General features: G+C 42.5%; 11 protein-coding genes across 11 annotated transcripts in view; 6 read left to right on the top strand and 5 right to left on the bottom strand.

The window, feature by feature from the left end:
* The first annotated feature begins 119 nt into the window (after window positions 1-119).
* On the top strand, window positions 120-3,220 carry WALSEDRAFT_61493 (translation elongation factor Tu). The gene is made up of 7 exons (XM_006960508.1): window positions 120-215; window positions 259-333; window positions 381-2,041; window positions 2,096-2,406; window positions 2,451-2,685; window positions 2,732-2,969; window positions 3,014-3,220. The coding sequence occupies exons 1-3, from the start codon at window positions 146-148 to the stop codon at window positions 1,610-1,612; spliced, it is 1,377 nt and encodes a 458-aa protein (XP_006960570.1). The 5' UTR covers window positions 120-145; the 3' UTR covers window positions 1,613-2,041; window positions 2,096-2,406; window positions 2,451-2,685; window positions 2,732-2,969; window positions 3,014-3,220.
* WALSEDRAFT_30426 (Bicupin, oxalate decarboxylase/oxidase) lies at window positions 1,713-3,235 on the bottom strand (the record flags this gene model as incomplete). Its single annotated transcript, XM_006960507.1, has 5 exons — window positions 1,713-2,041; window positions 2,096-2,406; window positions 2,451-2,685; window positions 2,732-2,969; window positions 3,014-3,235. 5 exons carry the CDS (start codon window positions 3,233-3,235, stop codon window positions 1,713-1,715), a joined length of 1,335 nt encoding a protein of 444 aa, XP_006960569.1.
* Window positions 3,236-3,665: 430 nt separating this feature from the next.
* Window positions 3,666-5,639, top strand: WALSEDRAFT_58768 (WD40 repeat-like protein; the record flags this gene model as incomplete). The annotated part of the gene is made up of 2 exons (XM_006960506.1): window positions 3,666-4,038; window positions 4,083-5,639. The coding sequence occupies 2 exons, from the start codon at window positions 3,666-3,668 to the stop codon at window positions 4,979-4,981; spliced, it is 1,272 nt and encodes a 423-aa protein (XP_006960568.1). The 3' UTR covers window positions 4,982-5,639.
* A 72-nt stretch (window positions 5,640-5,711) lies between these two features.
* Window positions 5,712-7,885, top strand: WALSEDRAFT_61490 (Rhodanese-like protein). Its single transcript, XM_006960505.1, has 4 exons — window positions 5,712-6,155; window positions 6,200-7,004; window positions 7,191-7,499; window positions 7,665-7,885. Exons 1-2 carry the CDS (start codon window positions 6,099-6,101, stop codon window positions 7,001-7,003), a joined length of 861 nt encoding a protein of 286 aa, XP_006960567.1. The 5' UTR covers window positions 5,712-6,098; the 3' UTR covers window position 7,004; window positions 7,191-7,499; window positions 7,665-7,885.
* A 34-nt stretch (window positions 7,886-7,919) lies between these two features.
* Window positions 7,920-10,219, bottom strand: WALSEDRAFT_34079 (hypothetical protein). Its single transcript, XM_006960504.1, has 7 exons — window positions 10,180-10,219; window positions 8,973-10,126; window positions 8,792-8,928; window positions 8,371-8,750; window positions 8,220-8,326; window positions 8,044-8,175; window positions 7,920-7,997 (listed from the first exon to the last, which is right to left on the bottom strand). Exons 2-7 carry the CDS (start codon window positions 9,007-9,009, stop codon window positions 7,930-7,932), a joined length of 861 nt encoding a protein of 286 aa, XP_006960566.1. The 5' UTR covers window positions 9,010-10,126; window positions 10,180-10,219; the 3' UTR covers window positions 7,920-7,929.
* Window positions 8,200-10,270, bottom strand: WALSEDRAFT_41407 (kinase-like protein; the record flags this gene model as incomplete). Its single annotated transcript, XM_006960503.1, has 4 exons — window positions 8,200-8,750; window positions 8,792-8,928; window positions 8,973-10,126; window positions 10,180-10,270. 2 exons carry the CDS (start codon window positions 10,268-10,270, stop codon window positions 9,039-9,041), a joined length of 1,179 nt encoding a protein of 392 aa, XP_006960565.1. The 3' UTR covers window positions 8,200-8,750; window positions 8,792-8,928; window positions 8,973-9,038.
* An 89-nt stretch (window positions 10,271-10,359) lies between these two features.
* WALSEDRAFT_66394 (hypothetical protein) lies at window positions 10,360-12,103 on the top strand (the record flags this gene model as incomplete). Its single annotated transcript, XM_006960502.1, has 9 exons — window positions 10,360-10,408; window positions 10,462-10,531; window positions 10,647-10,769; window positions 10,815-10,910; window positions 10,957-10,977; window positions 11,194-11,228; window positions 11,275-11,395; window positions 11,448-11,989; window positions 12,039-12,103. The coding sequence occupies 9 exons, from the start codon at window positions 10,360-10,362 to the stop codon at window positions 12,101-12,103; spliced, it is 1,122 nt and encodes a 373-aa protein (XP_006960564.1).
* A 155-nt stretch (window positions 12,104-12,258) lies between these two features.
* WALSEDRAFT_49106 (hypothetical protein) lies at window positions 12,259-15,171 on the top strand. The gene is made up of 9 exons (XM_006960501.1): window positions 12,259-12,745; window positions 12,795-12,990; window positions 13,039-13,070; window positions 13,116-13,514; window positions 13,559-14,320; window positions 14,369-14,518; window positions 14,561-14,621; window positions 14,666-14,737; window positions 14,789-15,171. Exons 1-9 carry the CDS (start codon window positions 12,371-12,373, stop codon window positions 15,112-15,114), a joined length of 2,373 nt encoding a protein of 790 aa, XP_006960563.1. The 5' UTR covers window positions 12,259-12,370; the 3' UTR covers window positions 15,115-15,171.
* A 92-nt stretch (window positions 15,172-15,263) lies between these two features.
* On the top strand, window positions 15,264-17,673 carry WALSEDRAFT_61487 (arginase). The gene is made up of 2 exons (XM_006960500.1): window positions 15,264-15,845; window positions 15,892-17,673. The coding sequence occupies exons 1-2, from the start codon at window positions 15,402-15,404 to the stop codon at window positions 16,372-16,374; spliced, it is 927 nt and encodes a 308-aa protein (XP_006960562.1). The 5' UTR covers window positions 15,264-15,401; the 3' UTR covers window positions 16,375-17,673.
* On the bottom strand, window positions 15,264-17,689 carry WALSEDRAFT_70637 (hypothetical protein; the record flags this gene model as incomplete). Its single annotated transcript, XM_006960499.1, has 1 exon — window positions 15,264-17,689. The coding sequence occupies one exon, from the start codon at window positions 17,687-17,689 to the stop codon at window positions 16,460-16,462; it is 1,230 nt and encodes a 409-aa protein (XP_006960561.1). The 3' UTR covers window positions 15,264-16,459.
* Window positions 17,690-17,931: 242 nt separating this feature from the next.
* The window catches only part of WALSEDRAFT_41396 (histone 4), a gene marked incomplete at its 5' end in the record, with an annotated part of 544 nt that continues 98 nt past the window's right edge, over window positions 17,932-18,377 (bottom strand). The window contains 2 exons of the mRNA XM_006960498.1: window positions 17,932-18,221; window positions 18,269-18,324. Coding sequence (XP_006960560.1) covers window positions 17,994-18,221; window positions 18,269-18,324 — 284 coding nt within the window. The remainder of the gene's footprint in view (window positions 18,222-18,268; window positions 18,325-18,377) is intronic.

Raw genomic sequence — 18,377 nt, 5'->3', positions numbered from 1 at the left:
GGATACACACAGCGCGGGTAACCGTCTAAAAGTGATAATACTATATTCTAACCATAAAGCCCCTCACATAGCCCTACGGTACATTTTTTAAACACCTACTCCCGCACTCACCGTCTTCTCTCTTCTCTTAGACGACGATCTAAAAATGTTGAGAGTACCAGCAGTGCGTGTTGCAGGCAGACGCTTCGTACAGCCATCCAAGGTTGTTTCTAGAGGTGCGTATTTTCTACATATTACCGCACGGCTAACTTTCTAAAGGTTTGGCTACCCGTTCAATCGTTAATGGAATGAGCCGCATGAACCTTCGTTCAGCTATCGCTCCAGTTGCATTAAGTTAGTATATAATGTCTTATAGCTTCTCTACTGACACTACAATCTAGCCCGCGCTGGTACCACCGCTGCAGGACGCTTCTACGCTACTTTCCAACGTGACAAACCACACTTAAACGTTGGTACTATTGGTCATGTTGATCACGGAAAGACTACCCTCACTGCTGCTATCACCAAGCACCTCTCTGAGAAGTCTGGAAAGGGTCAATTTTTGGACTACAACCAAATTGATAAGGCACCAGAAGAGAAGGCAAGAGGTATTACCATCTCAACTGCCCACGTCGAATACGAGACCGGTAACAGACACTATGCACACGTCGATTGTCCAGGTCACGCTGATTACATTAAGAACATGATTACAGGTGCTGCACAAATGGACGGTGCGATTATCGTTGTTTCAGCTGCTGATGGTCAAATGCCACAAACCAGAGAACACTTGTTGCTTGCTAAGCAAGTCGGTGTCAAGAAGCTCGTCGTCTACATCAACAAGGTTGACCAAGTTGACGACCCAGAAATGTTGGAACTCGTCGATATGGAAATCCGTGACTTGCTCAGCTCATACGGATATGACGGTGAGAACACCCCAATCGTCAAGGGTTCTGCTTTGGCTGCACTCGAAGGCCGTGACCCAGAGATCGGCACTAAGTCCATCGATGAGCTCATGGAGGCTACAGACAGCTGGTTAGATGTCCCAGAGAGAGATCTCAACAAGCCTTTCCTCATGCCTATCGAGGACACCTTCTCTATCTCAGGTAGAGGTACCGTCGTTACCGGTAGAGTCGAAAGAGGTACCATCAAGAAGGGTGACGAAGTACAAATCCTCGGTCTTGGCAACTCATTCAAGACAACCCTCACTGGTATTGAATCATTCCACAGAGAATTAGACCGTGGTGAGTCTGGTGACAACATGGGTGCCCTCCTCAGAGGTGTCAAGAGAGAGCAAATCAGAAGAGGTCAAGTTATCGCCGCTGTTGACTCCATAAAGAGCTACAAGAAGTTCAAGGCTCAACTTTACATCCTCACAAAGGAAGAAGGTGGTCGTCACTCTCCATTCTTCGAAAACTACCGTCCACAATTATTTATCAGAACTTCAGACGTTACTGTCTCCCTTACTTTCCCAGAAGGCACTGCTGAATCTGGTGAAAAGATGGTCATGCCAGGTGACAATGTCGAAATGGTCGGTGATTTGGTACACGACATTCCATTAGAATCTGGTAGCAGATTCACTTTGAGAGAATCTTCAAAGACTATCGGTACTGGTATTGTCACTGAAGTCTTCTAGGAGTTTTCTTTTCTTTCTATTCCATCCGAACTCAATTTGTTAATAAAATGTTTAAAATTCACAACTCATTTAAGACTAATTCGGTAAGCAATTGATGGGATTATTTACAATTATTTGGCACTATGATTTGCTTATTTGCAACACTTTCTTGGATAGCGTCGAAAGTCTCATCAGTGATTCTGAGATGTTGCTGGATAGTGTATCTTGGTGTGGCAGTGACAAATTGGCCAAATTCAAAGTCATTATATTTGCTAGTCTTAAATGCGGCCAAGAATTCACATGGTTCTTCACTGACACACTCTAAATAATGAAGGTTATTCGCTTCTATGTAACCGACGTCCATTGCATTGAAGTCGTAAGTACGACTATTACCATTACCAGCATAGATGGTTGCTCTGAGGGTACCGCTGATGATGAAGTCCCACTCAGCTGAGGAAGCTTGTTAGCTGGATGTTCGTCAAAATTTTCGATTTTAAGACTCACCTGTTTCATGCCAGTGGAGGGTTCTCAAACTACCACTGTCCAATTGTATTTGGGCGACTGTGATATCGAGCGAAGGTGCGTTAAAGTTAGAGCTATCTACAATCCTGACTCTTCCACCATCGTATTCATCCCAAGGCATCTGGGATAGTGGGAAAAGGAGCGTCTGGTTTTCCATCATACCGAAAGGATTATTGATAGATTTTTTCTGTTCCTCGAATGAAGGGATCGGCATTTCTCCTCTGAATATGTACAGCTGCTGTGCTGGAATGTTGTCGAAATCCGTGGCGTCTTTCGCAAGGCCGAAGTTTTTGCTGTAGAATCAGTTAGCAGCGTTCTAGCAGGAGTCTTGACGTACTTTATGACGGATTTTGGTATACGTGAGAGGGCTTCAGCTGACAAAAACGTACTGTTCTCATCAAACTCCCCGCTGTCGAAGATGAGTAAGAACTCAGCACCATCTTCTAAAGCCTGAATCGAATGGATGTAGCTGCTTGGGAAGAACCAAACGTCACCTGGTCCCAACTCACCCATGAAGGTCTGACCATCTGGGTTGATAGCAGAAATGATTACTCTACCTGAGAACATATACGCTGGTTATAGTTTAGTAATTGAATATGACTTTTATGAATAACGCACCCCACTCGCTTTGTTCATGCCAGTGACTCTCTCTGAATGCACCAGGTTCGAGTTTCATGTCGACACCCGCGATGTCGACTGCAACAGGGAGGTCTTTCACAGTCTGCTGGCGTGCGTAACCCCCAATCGCGAGGCGGTTGTAGCTGTCAGACATATGCCATCTTGGGTTCTCAATGCTACCAAAATCAACTGTTGGTGGCGCGAGTGTATCCGGTGACTGTCTATCCATCATCACATTCTGAGTTGTTAGCAGTTGTCGAATTTTCACCAGATCTTACTTACTTCATTCACGGTGTAGTCCGATCCCAATTCATAGCGATATGGACGAGGGATGTAGCTGTCATTCATAAAGACTTCGTAATCAAAGTCATTGTAATGCTTTGTCGCAGCTTTGCCAATGTTGCCTCCCCAGTTACCTGGCTCCGGATCTGCCAAGTCTATTGTACCGTTAGACTGGGCATATGTCCCAGCCAAGAGCGCGAAGTATACTGCCTTTTTGAACATGTTATTTGTTATATGATAACAACCAAAGTGGTTTATATAGTCGTATCTATAAATGGAAAAAGAGGTATTTTTGGAAATATGACAGATATTTGCGCGGCATTTTTCTATTATTATATACCTATGTTTATGATCTCTTTGATGTATTACATTCTAGATGAATAAATGAGCATAATACTACATTAAGTATATCTATTTAACTACTTTGTTGCTATATAAGTACCTACCCGGTTTATCACGGGGTAGTTTTGCATATTTCGTTTGTCATGTTTGGAATGTGAAAATTTTGAAGTATCTATTTCGAGTAAACCTTGACAGTAGCGTTCTTGGCTAGGTAAAAATAAACAAATATTTATAGAAATACAACATGGTAATAGTTAATTGCTGATGATGTAATATTTGAATATTCTTCTTTCGCTGCAACGAGGACGATATGGCGGGACAGAAGAGAGCGAGGTTTCAAGAGAAACAACAGAAGAAAGAAAGTGCACCTAAGCCAAATAAGAACATAAAATTATCAGAAAGCAAAGCTGCACATGGTCCAGTAAGCTTGAATATATCTGTAGGAAGCTACGAGCGTCTTCTCTATGGTTTCAATCTGCGCTTAAATGAGGGCAAATTGCAATTCAAGCCTCTTTTCATGTTTCCAGCTCACATTACATGCATCAAGAGCGTGGGCTTATCACCACCACCGCCTGGTTCTACAAAGGGAGGAAAATGGCTGATAACTGGCGGTACTGATGAGAGTCTTAAAGTATGGGATATACGGAAGAGAGTAGAAGTTGGTTCGTTGACTGGTACAGAAGGTTTGTGTCTTCTCCTTGCCTTGATGTGGCTTATTTTGCTTTAGGAACACCGCTTACGATGTCATTCATCAATCACGCACATTTGGTAATTGGTACTACACATTCTAACATCTACATCTTCAAATGCGGTGAATGGGAGCTCCTTAAATCTTTCAAAGCCCACAAAGGAAGCGTAGATTCAGCTGCAGTACATCCAAAAGCTGGATTCGCAATGACTGTTGGTAATGACAGAATGGGTCAACTTTGGAGGCTTGGTAAGAACTCCAACGAATCTAACAAGCAAGCTGGACATGTTGGTAGAATCGCAGGAACTAAATTAGGTATGGAGGGACGTAAGGGCAACCCACAAGTTGTTAAGTTTAGCAAATCTGGTAACATCATCGCAATCTTATTCAAGAAACACGTAGAATTAAGAAAAACACAAGCATTTGAAGTTTTACCTGATTTACCTTCTTTACCAACGTCATTGACTACAAAGTTCAATGATATTGGCTTCGTTAAGCCGCATAAGAGCCAAGGATTTGAGGATGATGTTGAGTTTTTGGCTGTCGCTAGCGAAGATAAGAGGGTCTTGCTCTACGCTGTAGGGCAACCTTCAGATGAACCTAAAGAAGCCACTCTAATTGCTGAGCTTGTTGGACATCAAAATAGAGTCAAGAGCGTAAGATTCGGAAATGTTGCTGACATCTTAACCGCTATTACCATCTCTTCAGATGGATTTGTTAGAGCTTTTGATTTAACTCCCCTCAAACCATCAAGCAAGCAAGAAAAGCTGGAATGTGTCAGCTCATATGACACCAAAGGAACGCGTCTCACTTGTCTTGATGTCGCCAGTGCTGGATACGAAGTTGACAACGGCGAAGAGTCTGAAGAAGAGCAAGAAAACGAGGAGGAGCAGGAAGAAGAAGAGGAAGAAGAAGAGGGAGAGGAAGAGGAAGAATAAATGTATACATATAGATATAATTACTAATCAGACCCTAATGAATTAAAATTATGCACTGCCTGGAGGTGGATTACCTTGTCCTTGTCCTTGTCCCTGGCCTGCACCTGCACCGAAAGATTCAGCGAGATTTCTGAGCTCTGGGTTGCTAGCCAATTCGTCGAGGGAAGGCATCTGACCACCGTTTCTCATGCCTTCTGCCATGTTTCTCAAGCTTGGGTTGGACATCAATCTTTCTAAGCCACCGTTAGCCATCATAGATTGTGCCATTTGACGCATCATTGGGTTGTTAAGAAGTGAGCCGATATCTGGCATACCACCACCAGCGCCGCCGCCACCGCCAAACATTCCAGCAAGCTGCGAGAGGTCAGGCATACCGCCAGCTGGAGCACTTTGTGGCTGGCTTCTTGATTCGACAGAGTTAGAGCCGAGCTTTGATCTTGCAGTAATCAAGCTGGATTTCATAGTCTGGTTCTCAGCATCGTATTTAAGACCATCCTCGTATGCTCTAACAGCATTCTCATATTGCTTAGCATTGAAGTATGCGTGTCCTAATCTAGAGTAAGCTCTGGCGAATTGAGGGTCGATCTCGAGTGCTTTCTTAGCATCTGCAATGGAGGCGTCCTGGTCGCCAGCTTGTGAGTAAGCAGCTGCTCTGTTTCTGTGGGTGTAAGTCAGTAAAAGCGAAACATTCTAGAAGGAACGGACGAGTAGAGTATTTTGTTGGTAGGATGTAAAGAGATAGCTTGGGTGTATGAATCGATAGCATCTTGGTATTTCTGGCTGGACATTTGAGCGTTTCCTTGTGCTTTGAGCGCATCAGCCTTTTCTACATCTTCTGGGGATGCTTCTGCTGGTGTGGCAGGGGTTTCTGATGGCGTGGCAAGACTGTGCTTGTTGAAGATATCAGCCAAACCAGCGTCTACGTCGAGTGCGGCTTTTTGGCTGTCGTCGACCTCGAAAACGTCCTCAAGTGATTCAATAGCGACGCTAAGGGATTCCTGCTTATCCTGACTTAAGGCAGATTGCTCTGACTTGAGGAACTTGACGATTGAAAATATTAACTTTTTATTTTCCATTGACTGTAGCGGAGGAAGTTCCTTTGACCGCTACGTCCATCATGACAAGAATATTAAAACCCCGTCAACTAAGCGAGTTAAAGAACTTTATAGCGCTGGTATGTATTTTATAGTCCAGACTGCACCACTAACAGCTCAGTAGGACGCTTCATGGCACATGCCAAACTCAGACCGCAACCCAGAGCAAGAATACCTCCAGAAGCATCTCCCAAAAGCTAGAAGATGGAATCTAGACAAGATCGCTGCACCACACCCAAACGCTTTCGTTGGTCACATGCTTCCTACGCCTGAAATTTTTGCTCAAGCCTGCTCAAATTTCGGCATTGAAAGAAATTCTCAAATTTTGCTTTACGATACAATTGGTGTTTTCAGCGCACCAAGAGCAGCTTTCACCTTTAGAGCAATGGGTCATCCTCACGTCGCCGTCCTCGATGGTGGCTTGCCTGCCTACGAACGCGAAGGTCTTCCTCTCGAATCTGGAGAAGTCGCTGTTGAACCTACAGAATACCCCGTACCAACATTACAGGAGAATTACATTAAAGACCACATCGATATCCTCAATACCATCAAAGGCGACAATAAGGCAACGATCTTGGATGCACGTCCTAAACCCCGCTTTACGGGTGAAGCACCCGAGCCTCGTCCAGGTCTTTCATCTGGCCATATGCCAGGTGCTTTCTCGCTTGCTTTCCCTCAACTCCTTACTCAGCAAGGTCAGTTCAAGTCAGCTGACGAGATCAAAGCTGTTTTCGAGAATACCCTCGGTAGAGACCAACTTGAAAGCATCCTTGCGGGCAGACAAAATGTTATTACCAGCTGCGGTTCTGGTATGACTGCTGCTATTGTCGGTTTGGCTCTCGAAATTATCGGCGGCCATAGCGCAATTTACGACGAAAGCTGGACTGGATATGCTCAACGTGGCAACTCTCCAATAGTTAAAGATTAATGTGAGTAACTAGTTAGTAGACACTCGTACCCCAAGATGATAACCTGTTGTCATTCTTTATGGGACTCCCGGTATGCAATATTTGCATTACGCGGGACGATGACCGAGATTACCAGGGATAATCTTCTCTCTGAGGGTACACTGATGTGTCTACAATCATCGGACTTATTACTAATTTTACCATTAGGATACAATGAGTAAGTCTACTCGAAACATCATGTGGAAAGGATGAAAAGTTATTATGTATCTTGATGCCCTTCTGGGGTAGATGATAGGTATTTGTATTAGCTCTAACTGATCACTCATTTGATGTTTTCACATTGATTCAACTAACAATAGACGTAGTGTGAGTTAAAAAAATGACTCAGCCCAAATCAGAAAGATGAAATTTATTTTTTTTACATGGATCCACGTTCTGTGGAACTGAAAGAAACAAGTATTAGCTCTAGCTGATATGATTTGGGCATATAATCAACTCCTAACTGACACGATTTTTGTGAGTATTCTTTACTTGGACCATATCAGTAGCGATAATTAAATGATGGTTTTGTGAACAATCTCTGCAACAACATGAAGTCAACATTTTATAACGCTTATATCACTGATAATTATCAGCATTGATATGGTCTCATCTAATGACCTATTGCTGACTATGTAACAGTTCAGATGATGATACAAAGTGATATCCAAAAACACATCGATAAACCCACAAATGTGAGTTAATATTAACACGACGTGGAGACATCAACAATAGTATAAATGATGGTTTTGTGAACAATCTCTGCAACCACATGAAGTCAACCTTTTATAACGCTTATATCACTGATCTACTATTGTTGTTGTCTAGCGTCTCTTATGATGATAGAATTGACATATAACAGGACCCAAATTATGATATGATGTAACAATTTATGCATTTGACACAATCAATTTAAACCTAGTGCACCTGTCCTTCTCTTTAACATAACACCACCACCTGCTGCAAATCCTGTACCTTTAAAGTTGTCAGAAGATTTCTAACACTTCATGTTAGAACTCACCTTCTACTGACACCTTTATGAGATCTTCATTCGCATCCTTGACTGGGTTGTCGCAGACAGGACATTGTTTGAGAGCTTTGTAGAGCGTGTCTATGCAGTATTTACAAAGAATGTTACTGCATCCTTTCGATGCTGAATAAAGCGTTAGAGTAGAATGATAAACAAGACAAACTCACCAAACATCGGGGTAGAATTGTTAAGAGTCTTGTTACAACTTGCGCATACGATACTCTCAGCGTCACCTTTATTAGATTTCAAAATAACACCGTGTAAATCTTTAAGACTGTGATTGTTTCAGAAGATTATAATGTAAATTAGTCTACTGACCTCATTGGATGTGGTGGATTAGCTTGTCTGCACATAGTGACCATCTTTGTGTTCTCCAAAGTACGTATTTTATCCGCAATTGGTGAGCTATCCGGCTGTAGACTGGAAAGCCAAAAGCTTGGTAATTTAGATTTCTTAGCTTCGTACTGCTCCTTCGCAAGTTCTTCGAGGGCAGTTTCTTCGGCATTCTTTGTTGCTTCTGCCTTCTTTGCTGATGTTCCTACTTGCTGGACTCTGTCGAAGTTCTCAAGCACCCGCCGACGAGCTTCTTCTAACTTACGAGTGCGCTCACTCTCTTCATTATCCTTGAGTTGCTTTAAAACGTTCTTAGCTTTCTTGATTTCTTGCTTCTGTGAGAGCAAGTCTGCATATATGCATTCCTAACTTCTGTTAGCAGAATAATAGTATAAACTTGACCTACTCTACAAAATATGACCCCAGAGAGTGTTATCACTGCATCTCGAGCTCTGCTTAAGCAAAGTGCACATTGGTCGAAGCGCCGGAGAGACTCTATGCCAATCTTCCTCTTACGAGAGCTTGAACCAAGATCAAAATGCTCTATTTATCGTTAACGATCTCACTCATTGTGTAGATATACGCACGCTTCTCATGGTATGAGTAGACTGGATTAGTCGCCATGGTTGGATATAGAAAGAATACATAATATATTACAACAATCTAGTTCTTTTTCGAGGGTTAAGCGCACCACCAGGTCCTGAACCCCGTGCACTGGTGTCGGTTTGGTTTGTATTTTGATTGGACGTCAACTCGTCATCTTGGGTGAGCCGCCTAGTAGGATAGCTCACTTGATTGTAGACCACGAAAGGCTCTTTAACAGGTGCAGGATCTTCGCTGACGAAGAACGGATGAGTGAGTGCTTCCCTTGCTGTTATCCTCTTCTCTGGATCATATGTCAACATGCTATGGAGAAGGTTGAAACCCTTGATAGAATGGCTTCTTTGATTAAACCAATTTGGTAATTTATATGAGAAACGCGTCTGAGGTGGCTGCAACTCATTGTATTCGGGCATATGCTTGATACCTGGCCAATTTTGGGTGTTTGGATAACCAAGGACATCCATAATGCACATCATCTGGTGTCGCTGAAATGGCAACTTTTTGCCATCGATGCGTGCCTCTTCACCCTTAAACATCGGTCGAAGAGAAAGCATTTCAGCGTATATGCAGCCAATCGCCCAGACATCTACACTGGGGGTATAATGACGTGCTCCGAGGAGCAATTCGGGGGCTCTGTACCATATAGTAACTACAACTTTGTCGCCATTATAAAGCGGTTGCAGTGGTTGTCGGTATATCCTCGCGAGACCCAAATCACCTACTTTGACGACGCCTTTGTTTGTTATGAGTATATTCGCCGGTTTGAGATCCCTATGCATAATGTAATTAGAGTGTAAATAATGTACACCATTTATAAGTTGATGTAGAATGCTCTTAACGACAATTGGCTGTATTTCTTGCCGCAATGACTGGCTGTGGTGGTAGATGATCTGGAGTAGATCGTGCTCTGCATAATCGAAAACCATATAGATGGCGCCATCTACTAATAAAACTTCTATCAATTTTGCTAAATTGTCGTTGTCAATCTCTCTATTGAGAGCTATTTCTCGTATAGCTGATTGTGAGATACCAGTGAAGCTATACTCGCCATCCCTGTCTGGTTTGAACTTTTTAATAGCGTAGATTTTATCTGTATCATCTCTGGCTGTTGCCTTGAATACTTTTCCATATGTACCAGCTAAGGATGTATTAGAATATCACTAGAGTTGATATAATGATAAAATCACCCACAGCTAAGAAATCCTAATATATTGTAACTATCTAATATATTTCTCTGGGTCTCTAACTTCCTCTGGTTGTAGATCGTGTTGAGATCTCGCATCGTCGAGATCGTCAGAAATCGAGATAGCGAGATTTAGGGTACTCGATTGTCGTCAAATAGTCAAAGAGAAATTCAGTTCTTTATTAACGATGACGAAGATGTACAACTTATTCTGCATGTTAGCTGTTACTATTACAGGTAAATAATACATGATAAGACAAGCTTGATTATGTATTCACAGACTTTTATAGTCGTTACAACGTTATCGAACGCTCTTTATTTGGGAGATAGCCGCTATTCTCTCACTAGACGTAATCTCAGGTGAGTATCTCTTTGTTATCTCTTCACATCTCTTTGTATCTTCTTGTATTCCTCTGCATCTCTGCGACAAAGAGATACTTAATTGTATACGGCACATACGACTCACACTATACAGTCTCAAGGGATACAGACGCAACGATATCACTATCGATCGCGAACGTCGTCAGACTGGTGCAAAACCACGTCTTCCAACGCTTGATGAGACCAATACGGTATCAACACAGCAAGCTACAACGGGGTGAGTAGTTATATCGTAACTAATGACGCTCTGATGTGCACTCAGCAACGCTGGTAACATCCTACTCTACAGGAGAGATCCAAACAGACTTCCAAAGGTCTCAGAAGTAAACCTGCAGCTCGAGCAACGCCCAATGAAAGGGTACATCTATCTCTTATACTGTCACATACGGCTGACCAACTGACAGCTTAAACGGGTTGATCACACCGTATTAGCTACCCTGGAGAATAAAGAAACAGCTTAATTGTAATAAATACAATAATATTTATCTTCCAGAGATTTATCTCTCTCCGCCCAGTAATTTTTTTTCTACGCAATAACGGCCACTTTCATCAAATCTGACCTCTCTTAGCTCAGAGCCAGATTCGAAATGTAAATTTTAGATTTATATAGAGCGAATAAATAACTAACGACTATATTTTAGGGGAAGGGTCATCCGTTCACAACGTAAAAACGGTGGTAAGTTCTTCTCTCAGCTTTCTAGCACCAAATCTCACCCTCCCAGGTATTTTCCGCTCACACACCCACCACAACAAGGCCCCAGCTCAGCTCCGTACTTACGACTACGCTGAGCGTAACGGTTACGTCCGTGGTATAGTCAAGGAGATCATCCACGACGCTGGTCGGTGAGTAGAAAGTCTTCTCTTTTTAGAATTTTATCCAACGATACACTCACAGTGGTGCTCCACTTGCACGTGTCGTTTTCCGTGATCAATACCGCTACAAGCTCCGTACTGAAACCTTCATCGCTACCGAAGGTCTCTACACCGGTGCATTCGTCTACTGTGGTAAGAAGGCTGCTCTCGCCGTCGGTAACGTTTTGCCAGTTTCACAAATGCCAGAAGGTACCGTCATCTGTAACATCGAAGAAAAGTCCGGTGACAGAGGTGCATTGGCAAGAAGCTCAGGAAACTACGCTACTATCATCGGTCACTCAGAAGTTGACGGTAAGACTAGAATCCGTCTTCCTTCAGGTGCCAAGAAGGCCGTCGTTGGCTCTTCAAGAGCTACTGTTGGTATCGTAGCAGGTGGTGGTCGTATCGACAAGCCACTCCTCAAGGCTGGTAGAGCCTACCACAAGTACAGAGTCAAGAGAAACTGCTGGCCACGTACTCGTGGTGTTGCTATGAACCCAGTAGATCACCCTCACGGTGGTGGTAACCACCAACACATTGGTCACGCCTCAACCATCGCCAGAGATGCTCCATCTGGTCAAAAGGGTGAGTTTAGCATACCTTCTATTTACATAGATCTGACAAATAATCCCAGCTGGTCTCATTGCTGCCAGACGTACTGGTTTACTCCGTGGTACTCAACAAGTCCGCGAAGCTTAAGCTTGTACATAAATTTGATTTTTGTATATCTGTACAAAATGAGATTTTTATTCGAATTCTTTGTGTTTGATTTGCAGTGTTATTATCTTTGCTATGTCAATTGTATAACTTAGTTATCAATTCACTATCATGTCAAACAATGACAGGCCAGCTGGATTGCCACAACCAACGTATGGTATACCACCTGGGTATCTCAATGGACGTACTCTACCTACCGGAACCTCGAATAGACAACAATCGAGCTCACAAAACGCCAGACAAAGTGGAATGAGAGTGAATCCAGCACCAAACGGTTGGTCTGCACCTTCTAAGCTATTTAATAGACCACCTCAACCACTACAATCACGTGTTATATTAGAACAGCAGCAAGCACCGCGATTAGCACAAGTGGGATATCAACAACCACCACAAGCACATAATGAAGAGAAACTAACATCTGGGGAAGCTCAAAAGCAACTAAATGATCTAGTACAAGGTGTAAACGCAGACTTTGCTGATGTTGATCTTTCGCAAGCGCAAGATAACAAGGTAGATGGTATGTCCGATTTGACGCTACTCAAGCATCAAATTACAGGTATCGCATGGATGAAAGACAGGGAATCCGGTGTGAAGAATAAATACGGGGGTATATTAGCAGATGATGTGCGTGGTTGATTTTCTTAGTTGAGCATGCGCCAATTATAACATACAGATGGGTCTTGGTAAGACTATACAAACACTCGCTGTTATCATAGGAAACAAACCTAGCGAAGAGACGCGTAAAAATTACGGTAAAACTACTCTTATCGTTGCACCACTCGCCGTCGTTTCTCAGTGGGAGTCTGAAGCGAAATCCAAATGTGATAATATCAGAGTTCTTACTCATCATGGTCCATCTAGAACTAGAGGTGAGTTTTGAACTAATTGAGGAGTTGCACACTAAACACTACCGACAGACGCGACTAAGTTTAAAGATTACGATATTGTGGTGAGCAGTACGACAATTGTTGTGACTTTCCTCACTATAAACTAGGTTACCAGCTATCAGATCGTTTCTTCAGAACATAAAGTATGGCAAGAACAAGGCGAGAATACCAACAAAAAGGAAGATAAAGATGGTTTCGTAAAGAAGACGAAATCAACGAAGAAACCACTATGCGCGCTATTTGAGACCAACTTTTACAGAATCGTACTCGATGAAGCTCAAAATATCAAAGGGAAGACAAGCAAGATGAGTTTAGCATGTGCCGCACTGAATGCGCGCCTTAGGTGGTGTTTGACGGGTACACCGATACAGAACAATGTCGATGAATTATATGCTTTGTTGCGTTTCCTCAAGATACAGCCATTCAGCGACTGGGATGAATTTAAAGCACGTATTGTCGTCCCATTGAAAGGTGGTCGTGTTAAAGTCGCAATACAGCGCTTACAGGTGGGCTTGCGTGTAATGTTATGGTTACTCAACTAACAATTCAGGTCATTCTCAAACTGATCATGCTCAGGCGGACAAAAGCGAGTGCAAATGAAGATGGTACTCCACTACTCAAGCTTCCAGCTAAGCATATACTCGACATAAGTTGCGATTTCGACAAGGAAGAGCGTCAATTCTACGAAAATGTGCATAACAGAGCTGAACAACAGATCAGCAAATTCGTTACAGATGGCAACATTAATAGCAGATATACAAGTGTCCTCACAATGCTCTTGAGATTACGTCAAGCTTGTTGTCACCCTCAACTAGTTACGAAAGCTTATACAGCTGATGATTTTGTTTCTAATGATATAAATACCACCTCAAATAAGGACGTCGAGGAGGAGCAAGATCAACAAGCTGCAGATGACCTCGCTGACCTCTTTGCAGGAATGGGTATGGATGAATCTAAAAAAGGCGTCAGAGGCGTCGATGAGGATCTGAATATTAAGAAAAGCAATAAATCTGCTCTCGATGAGCTAGTAGATAGTGCTAAAATTAGGGCGATCATGCGAATATTGAGTGATATTCATAATGGAAGTCAAGACATATCCCCCGTTTCAAAGGAGAAAGAAGAAAAGAGGGTAGAAAAGAAGGAAGTACAGAAGAAAGAATCCAAACCAGTCAGACTCGATCCTGCTGGAAGGCCCTCCAAAGCCATACAATTGAGCGATAGTGAAGATGATGACCTTGATGCTATCATAAAACGTACTGCGTCGATGGATATAAAGAAAGCAAACGATTCCAGTAAGCCAAGTAAGAAAAAGGTGAGAAGCATTCTCTCATGAATATTCCTTTAACTGTTTCTCCTGAAGTCCAATAGTCGGATTGTCATGAGTAGCGATGACGAAGACGAGGTAATACCGACATTAAAAGCAACGGAAAGCAAGAGCACGTCAGTCCGGAAGAAAGGACCTAAGCCTGACTCTGCTAATGCGGAGAAGACTATTATCTTCTCGCAATTCGTGAGTTCTAGCTTGTCAATTTCACTTCGCTTACCTTTATAGACTACATTCCTCGACATCATTGAGAGATTCGTCAAGCATGCGGGATACAAGTATGTCCGATGTCAGTTAACTACTTTGCATATATTCACCTCTGACGATAATCAGACGACGGAACATTGAATCCAACAGAGCGCGGAGCCGTATTAGATCGCATACGGTCAGATGATAAAACCACCGGTGGGCATTATTGAGTGGTCAAGTCTAAATTAAACTAACACATGCCATCAGTCATCCTCATCTCCTTCAAAGCAGGTTCAACGGGTCTGAATCTAAACGTATGTTCGCGCGTGATTCTGGCGGACATGTGGTGGAATCCTGCACTAGAAGACCAAGCATTTGATAGAGCACACAGACTGGGACAAAAGCGAGAAGTACATATATATAAGTTGACCGTAGGGCAGACTGTCGAAGATCGTATTCTCGAGCTGCAAAAGAAGAAGCGGGAACTCGCAGATGCCGCACTAAGCGGGAAGGCAGTCTCCAATAAGCTCGGTCTCAATGAGATGCTCGATCTCTTTAGAAGGGACGACCAACAAGATAATGATGAAGATTAGTATCATTTAAACTTTCTTGTGTATCTTAATATCATACAGCGAATATTTTATAAGCAACAATAAGTCTTCTGTGTATGCTTTGAAATTATGAAAATTTTATCAGTTCAATTAGAAACCTAATAATTATGACCACAATAGAGTTTGAAAATCATGTAAACAAATATATCACTTGACGGTGCTAAAAATAGTTCCTGGAATTTAAAAAATGTGCATCTGATAACCGAAAGACTTATCACCAGGTGCCTATCTGCGATAATCTATAATCTTGATCTTGACAGTGATCTACCATGACAGCTTTCAAATTCGTAAAACCACAAGTAGCGTTTGTAAACGCACCATTCAGTCACGGCCAACCTAAACGCGGTACGGAAACAGGCCCTTTGCAATTGATATCAAGCGGTTTAGCACAGCAAGTTGAAGGCCTAGGTTTGACTGTCGATGCAGTAGAAGATCACAAAGGTTTCGATATCCTTGAGAATGATACCGACATCGGCAAATTGAAATTCCCCCGGACTGTAAGCAACGCTACTAGACAAGTATACGAGGAGGTAGAGAAGCATGCGAAAGCCGGAAAGCTCGTAGTTAACCTCGGTGGTGATCATTCTTTAGCTATGGGTACCATTTCTGGTAGTCTCAGCGCACATCCTGACGCTTGCGTTGTATGGGTTGATGCACACGCCGATTTGAATTCACCAGAAACGACAGAAACAGGTAATTTACACGGATGTCCAGTGAGTATGCCATATCTCAATTGATATCATCTTATCACCTTTTTAGCTTTCATTCTTATTGGGTATTGCTGGCAACATTCCAGAGTTCAGCTGGATTAAACCACTCCTCAAGCCTGAAAGATTGGTATACATTGGTCTCAGAGACGTTGACGATGGCGAAAAGAAGCTTCTCAAGGAACACAACATCAAGGCTTACTCTATGCACGAAGTCGACAAATATGGAATTGGCAAGGTCGTTGATATGGCTCTCGACCATGTAAACCCAGACCGTAGCCGTCCTGTACATCTCAGTTTCGATGTTGATGCTATGGATCCATCTGTCGCACCATCAACAGGTACCCCTGTCCGTGGTGGTTTGACATTCAGAGAAGGCCACTACATCTGCGAAGCGCTCCACGAAACCGGTCTCTTGGTTGCTGTTGACCTCATGGAAGTCAACCCTGCTCTCGAGAATGAAGAGGCTGTCAAACAGACAGTCAGCGTGGGATGCTCTCTCATACGTTCTGCATTAGGTGAAACATTACTTTAATATGTATAAACAGACGCAAACATTATAACTCAAATAAATAACACATTGAAATAAGTCTACAGTGAAAAAATCTATAATCCATCCATTAGTAGTATTCGTTTACCCGTTTTGCTGCCCTAATCTCCTCGTAGGAATCGCGTGACGGTATGCTTTCCTCTTTAGTACGTAGATTCGATATCCAAATGCCTTCTCTAGATGGCACGTAAGTATCCAAGTTGTTTGCGCCCTCAGCGTCAGCTTTGAGAGATTTATCATCTTTACCACAGCTGCAATTGATGTGAGATTGCGGCAAAGGCATCTCCCAGAGCCGTTTAGCAGGTACTGGGTAACCGGTATCAGTGTAGGTTGGTAATGCTATGCTATCTGCAGAAAGCAAACACTGCGGTAGGACAAGTGGTATCTTGACAGTAGCCATCTTAAGCTTTTCCTTCTTGTAGAGCATATCGACAACCAGGAAATGTGCCTGACGAAATCGAGCGAGCGACCAGTCGAGTGTTGATGGTCTACAGTCATCATCCTTTGGCAATCTGACAAAATAGCGACCTTCAATAACAGAATCTTGATCTGGTACACGTATCAGACAATCGGTCTTGCCACCTTTATCGAGTAACACGTTGACATTAACTGGAAGCTTTTCTATGACTTTCTCCTCATCATGTATGGTTGTATGTTGTTCGAGTGAGACTTTCACTCCGCGTATCTCTAATCCTGGCGCGGGTGATGGTAGGTAAATGCCTATGAGAATATAACCGGCGATTGTTAAATGCTGAGTCTTGAAACTAACTTCGAAGGGTCCAATGTCTTCTACATAATCTTGATGTAAGTGTTCAAGAGGAATAAACGAACCTTCAGAATTTGGATGCCCTACGAATATCAAAGGCATTTTATGTATTAAAGACTTTGAGAATATTTCATCAAATTCCACGAATGCTTCCAAATATTGCAATGTACCACCACGACTATGTCTTTCATAGGTTGGCGTACGGGTGTCTACTATAAACGAAAACTCATATTGATGTACACCCTGATGCATAAGTTCATTCACGCTAATCAATAACTCTTCATTAAGGACTAGCCGCCGGTTAGATTTTCCATTTATGATGATATCCTCTACATTTTTCAAATTGACTTTTATTGATTTCACTTGTCTTTTTGAAGGAAGATACAATTCTAAGCTTCCCCTCAATTCTGTAGGATCTTGTGTCCTATAGTTCGGGGTAGTCCTGCTAAATTGTGGAGTACTAGGGGGCTTAAATGTTATAACATTATGAGTGTTTGGAAGGTCTATTGTCAGCGTCGCCTTCTGTGACGGCATGACGTTTAAGATGGAAGTAGCTTTCTTATTCAGATTTTGAGGATGGTAGGTTTTTAAGATGATGAAACATGATAAAATATACAGAAAGCAATTGCAAAATACTTTTCATTATCTATTGATCTGATAATTGACGGTGAAGTGTGTATGAGTCATACCCTAACGAACATAGAAGACATAAACATAGCTTACCAAAGCCGGGAATTAATATTGCAACGACAGGCACAAAACACACAAATAATCTTATAGTAATTTAAAAATATACCCATGCTAATAATACAGTGATGATAGATGCAAAATAAATAGCTTATTGACCGAAACCGTAAAGGATTCTTCCTTGTCTCTTGAGTGCGTAGACAACGTCGAGTGCAGTGACAGTCTTTCTCTTTGCGTGTTCTGTGTAGGTGACAGAGTCTCTGATGACATTTTCCAAGAAGACCTTGAGAACACCACGGGTTTCTTCGTAGATTAAACCGGAGATACGCTTAACACCACCACGACGAGCGAGACGACGAATAGCTGGTTTGGTAATACCCTATGGAGTAATTAGAAAGGTTGCTATATCGTAAATAACAGACTCACTTGGATGTTATCTCTGAGAATCTTACGGTGACGCTTAGCACCACCCTTTCCGAGACCTTTGCCGCCTTTTCCTCTTCCTGACATTTTTACTTGACTAGTTAATTGATGA

Source organism: Wallemia mellicola (genome assembly GCF_000263375.1).
Source record: "Wallemia mellicola CBS 633.66 unplaced genomic scaffold WALSEscaffold_29, whole genome shotgun sequence".
Lineage (NCBI taxonomy): Eukaryota > Fungi > Basidiomycota > Wallemiomycetes > Wallemiales > Wallemiaceae > Wallemia > Wallemia mellicola.
The sequence above is the reverse complement of the archived record's forward strand: the minus strand, read 5'-3'. Positions and strand labels throughout refer to the sequence as shown.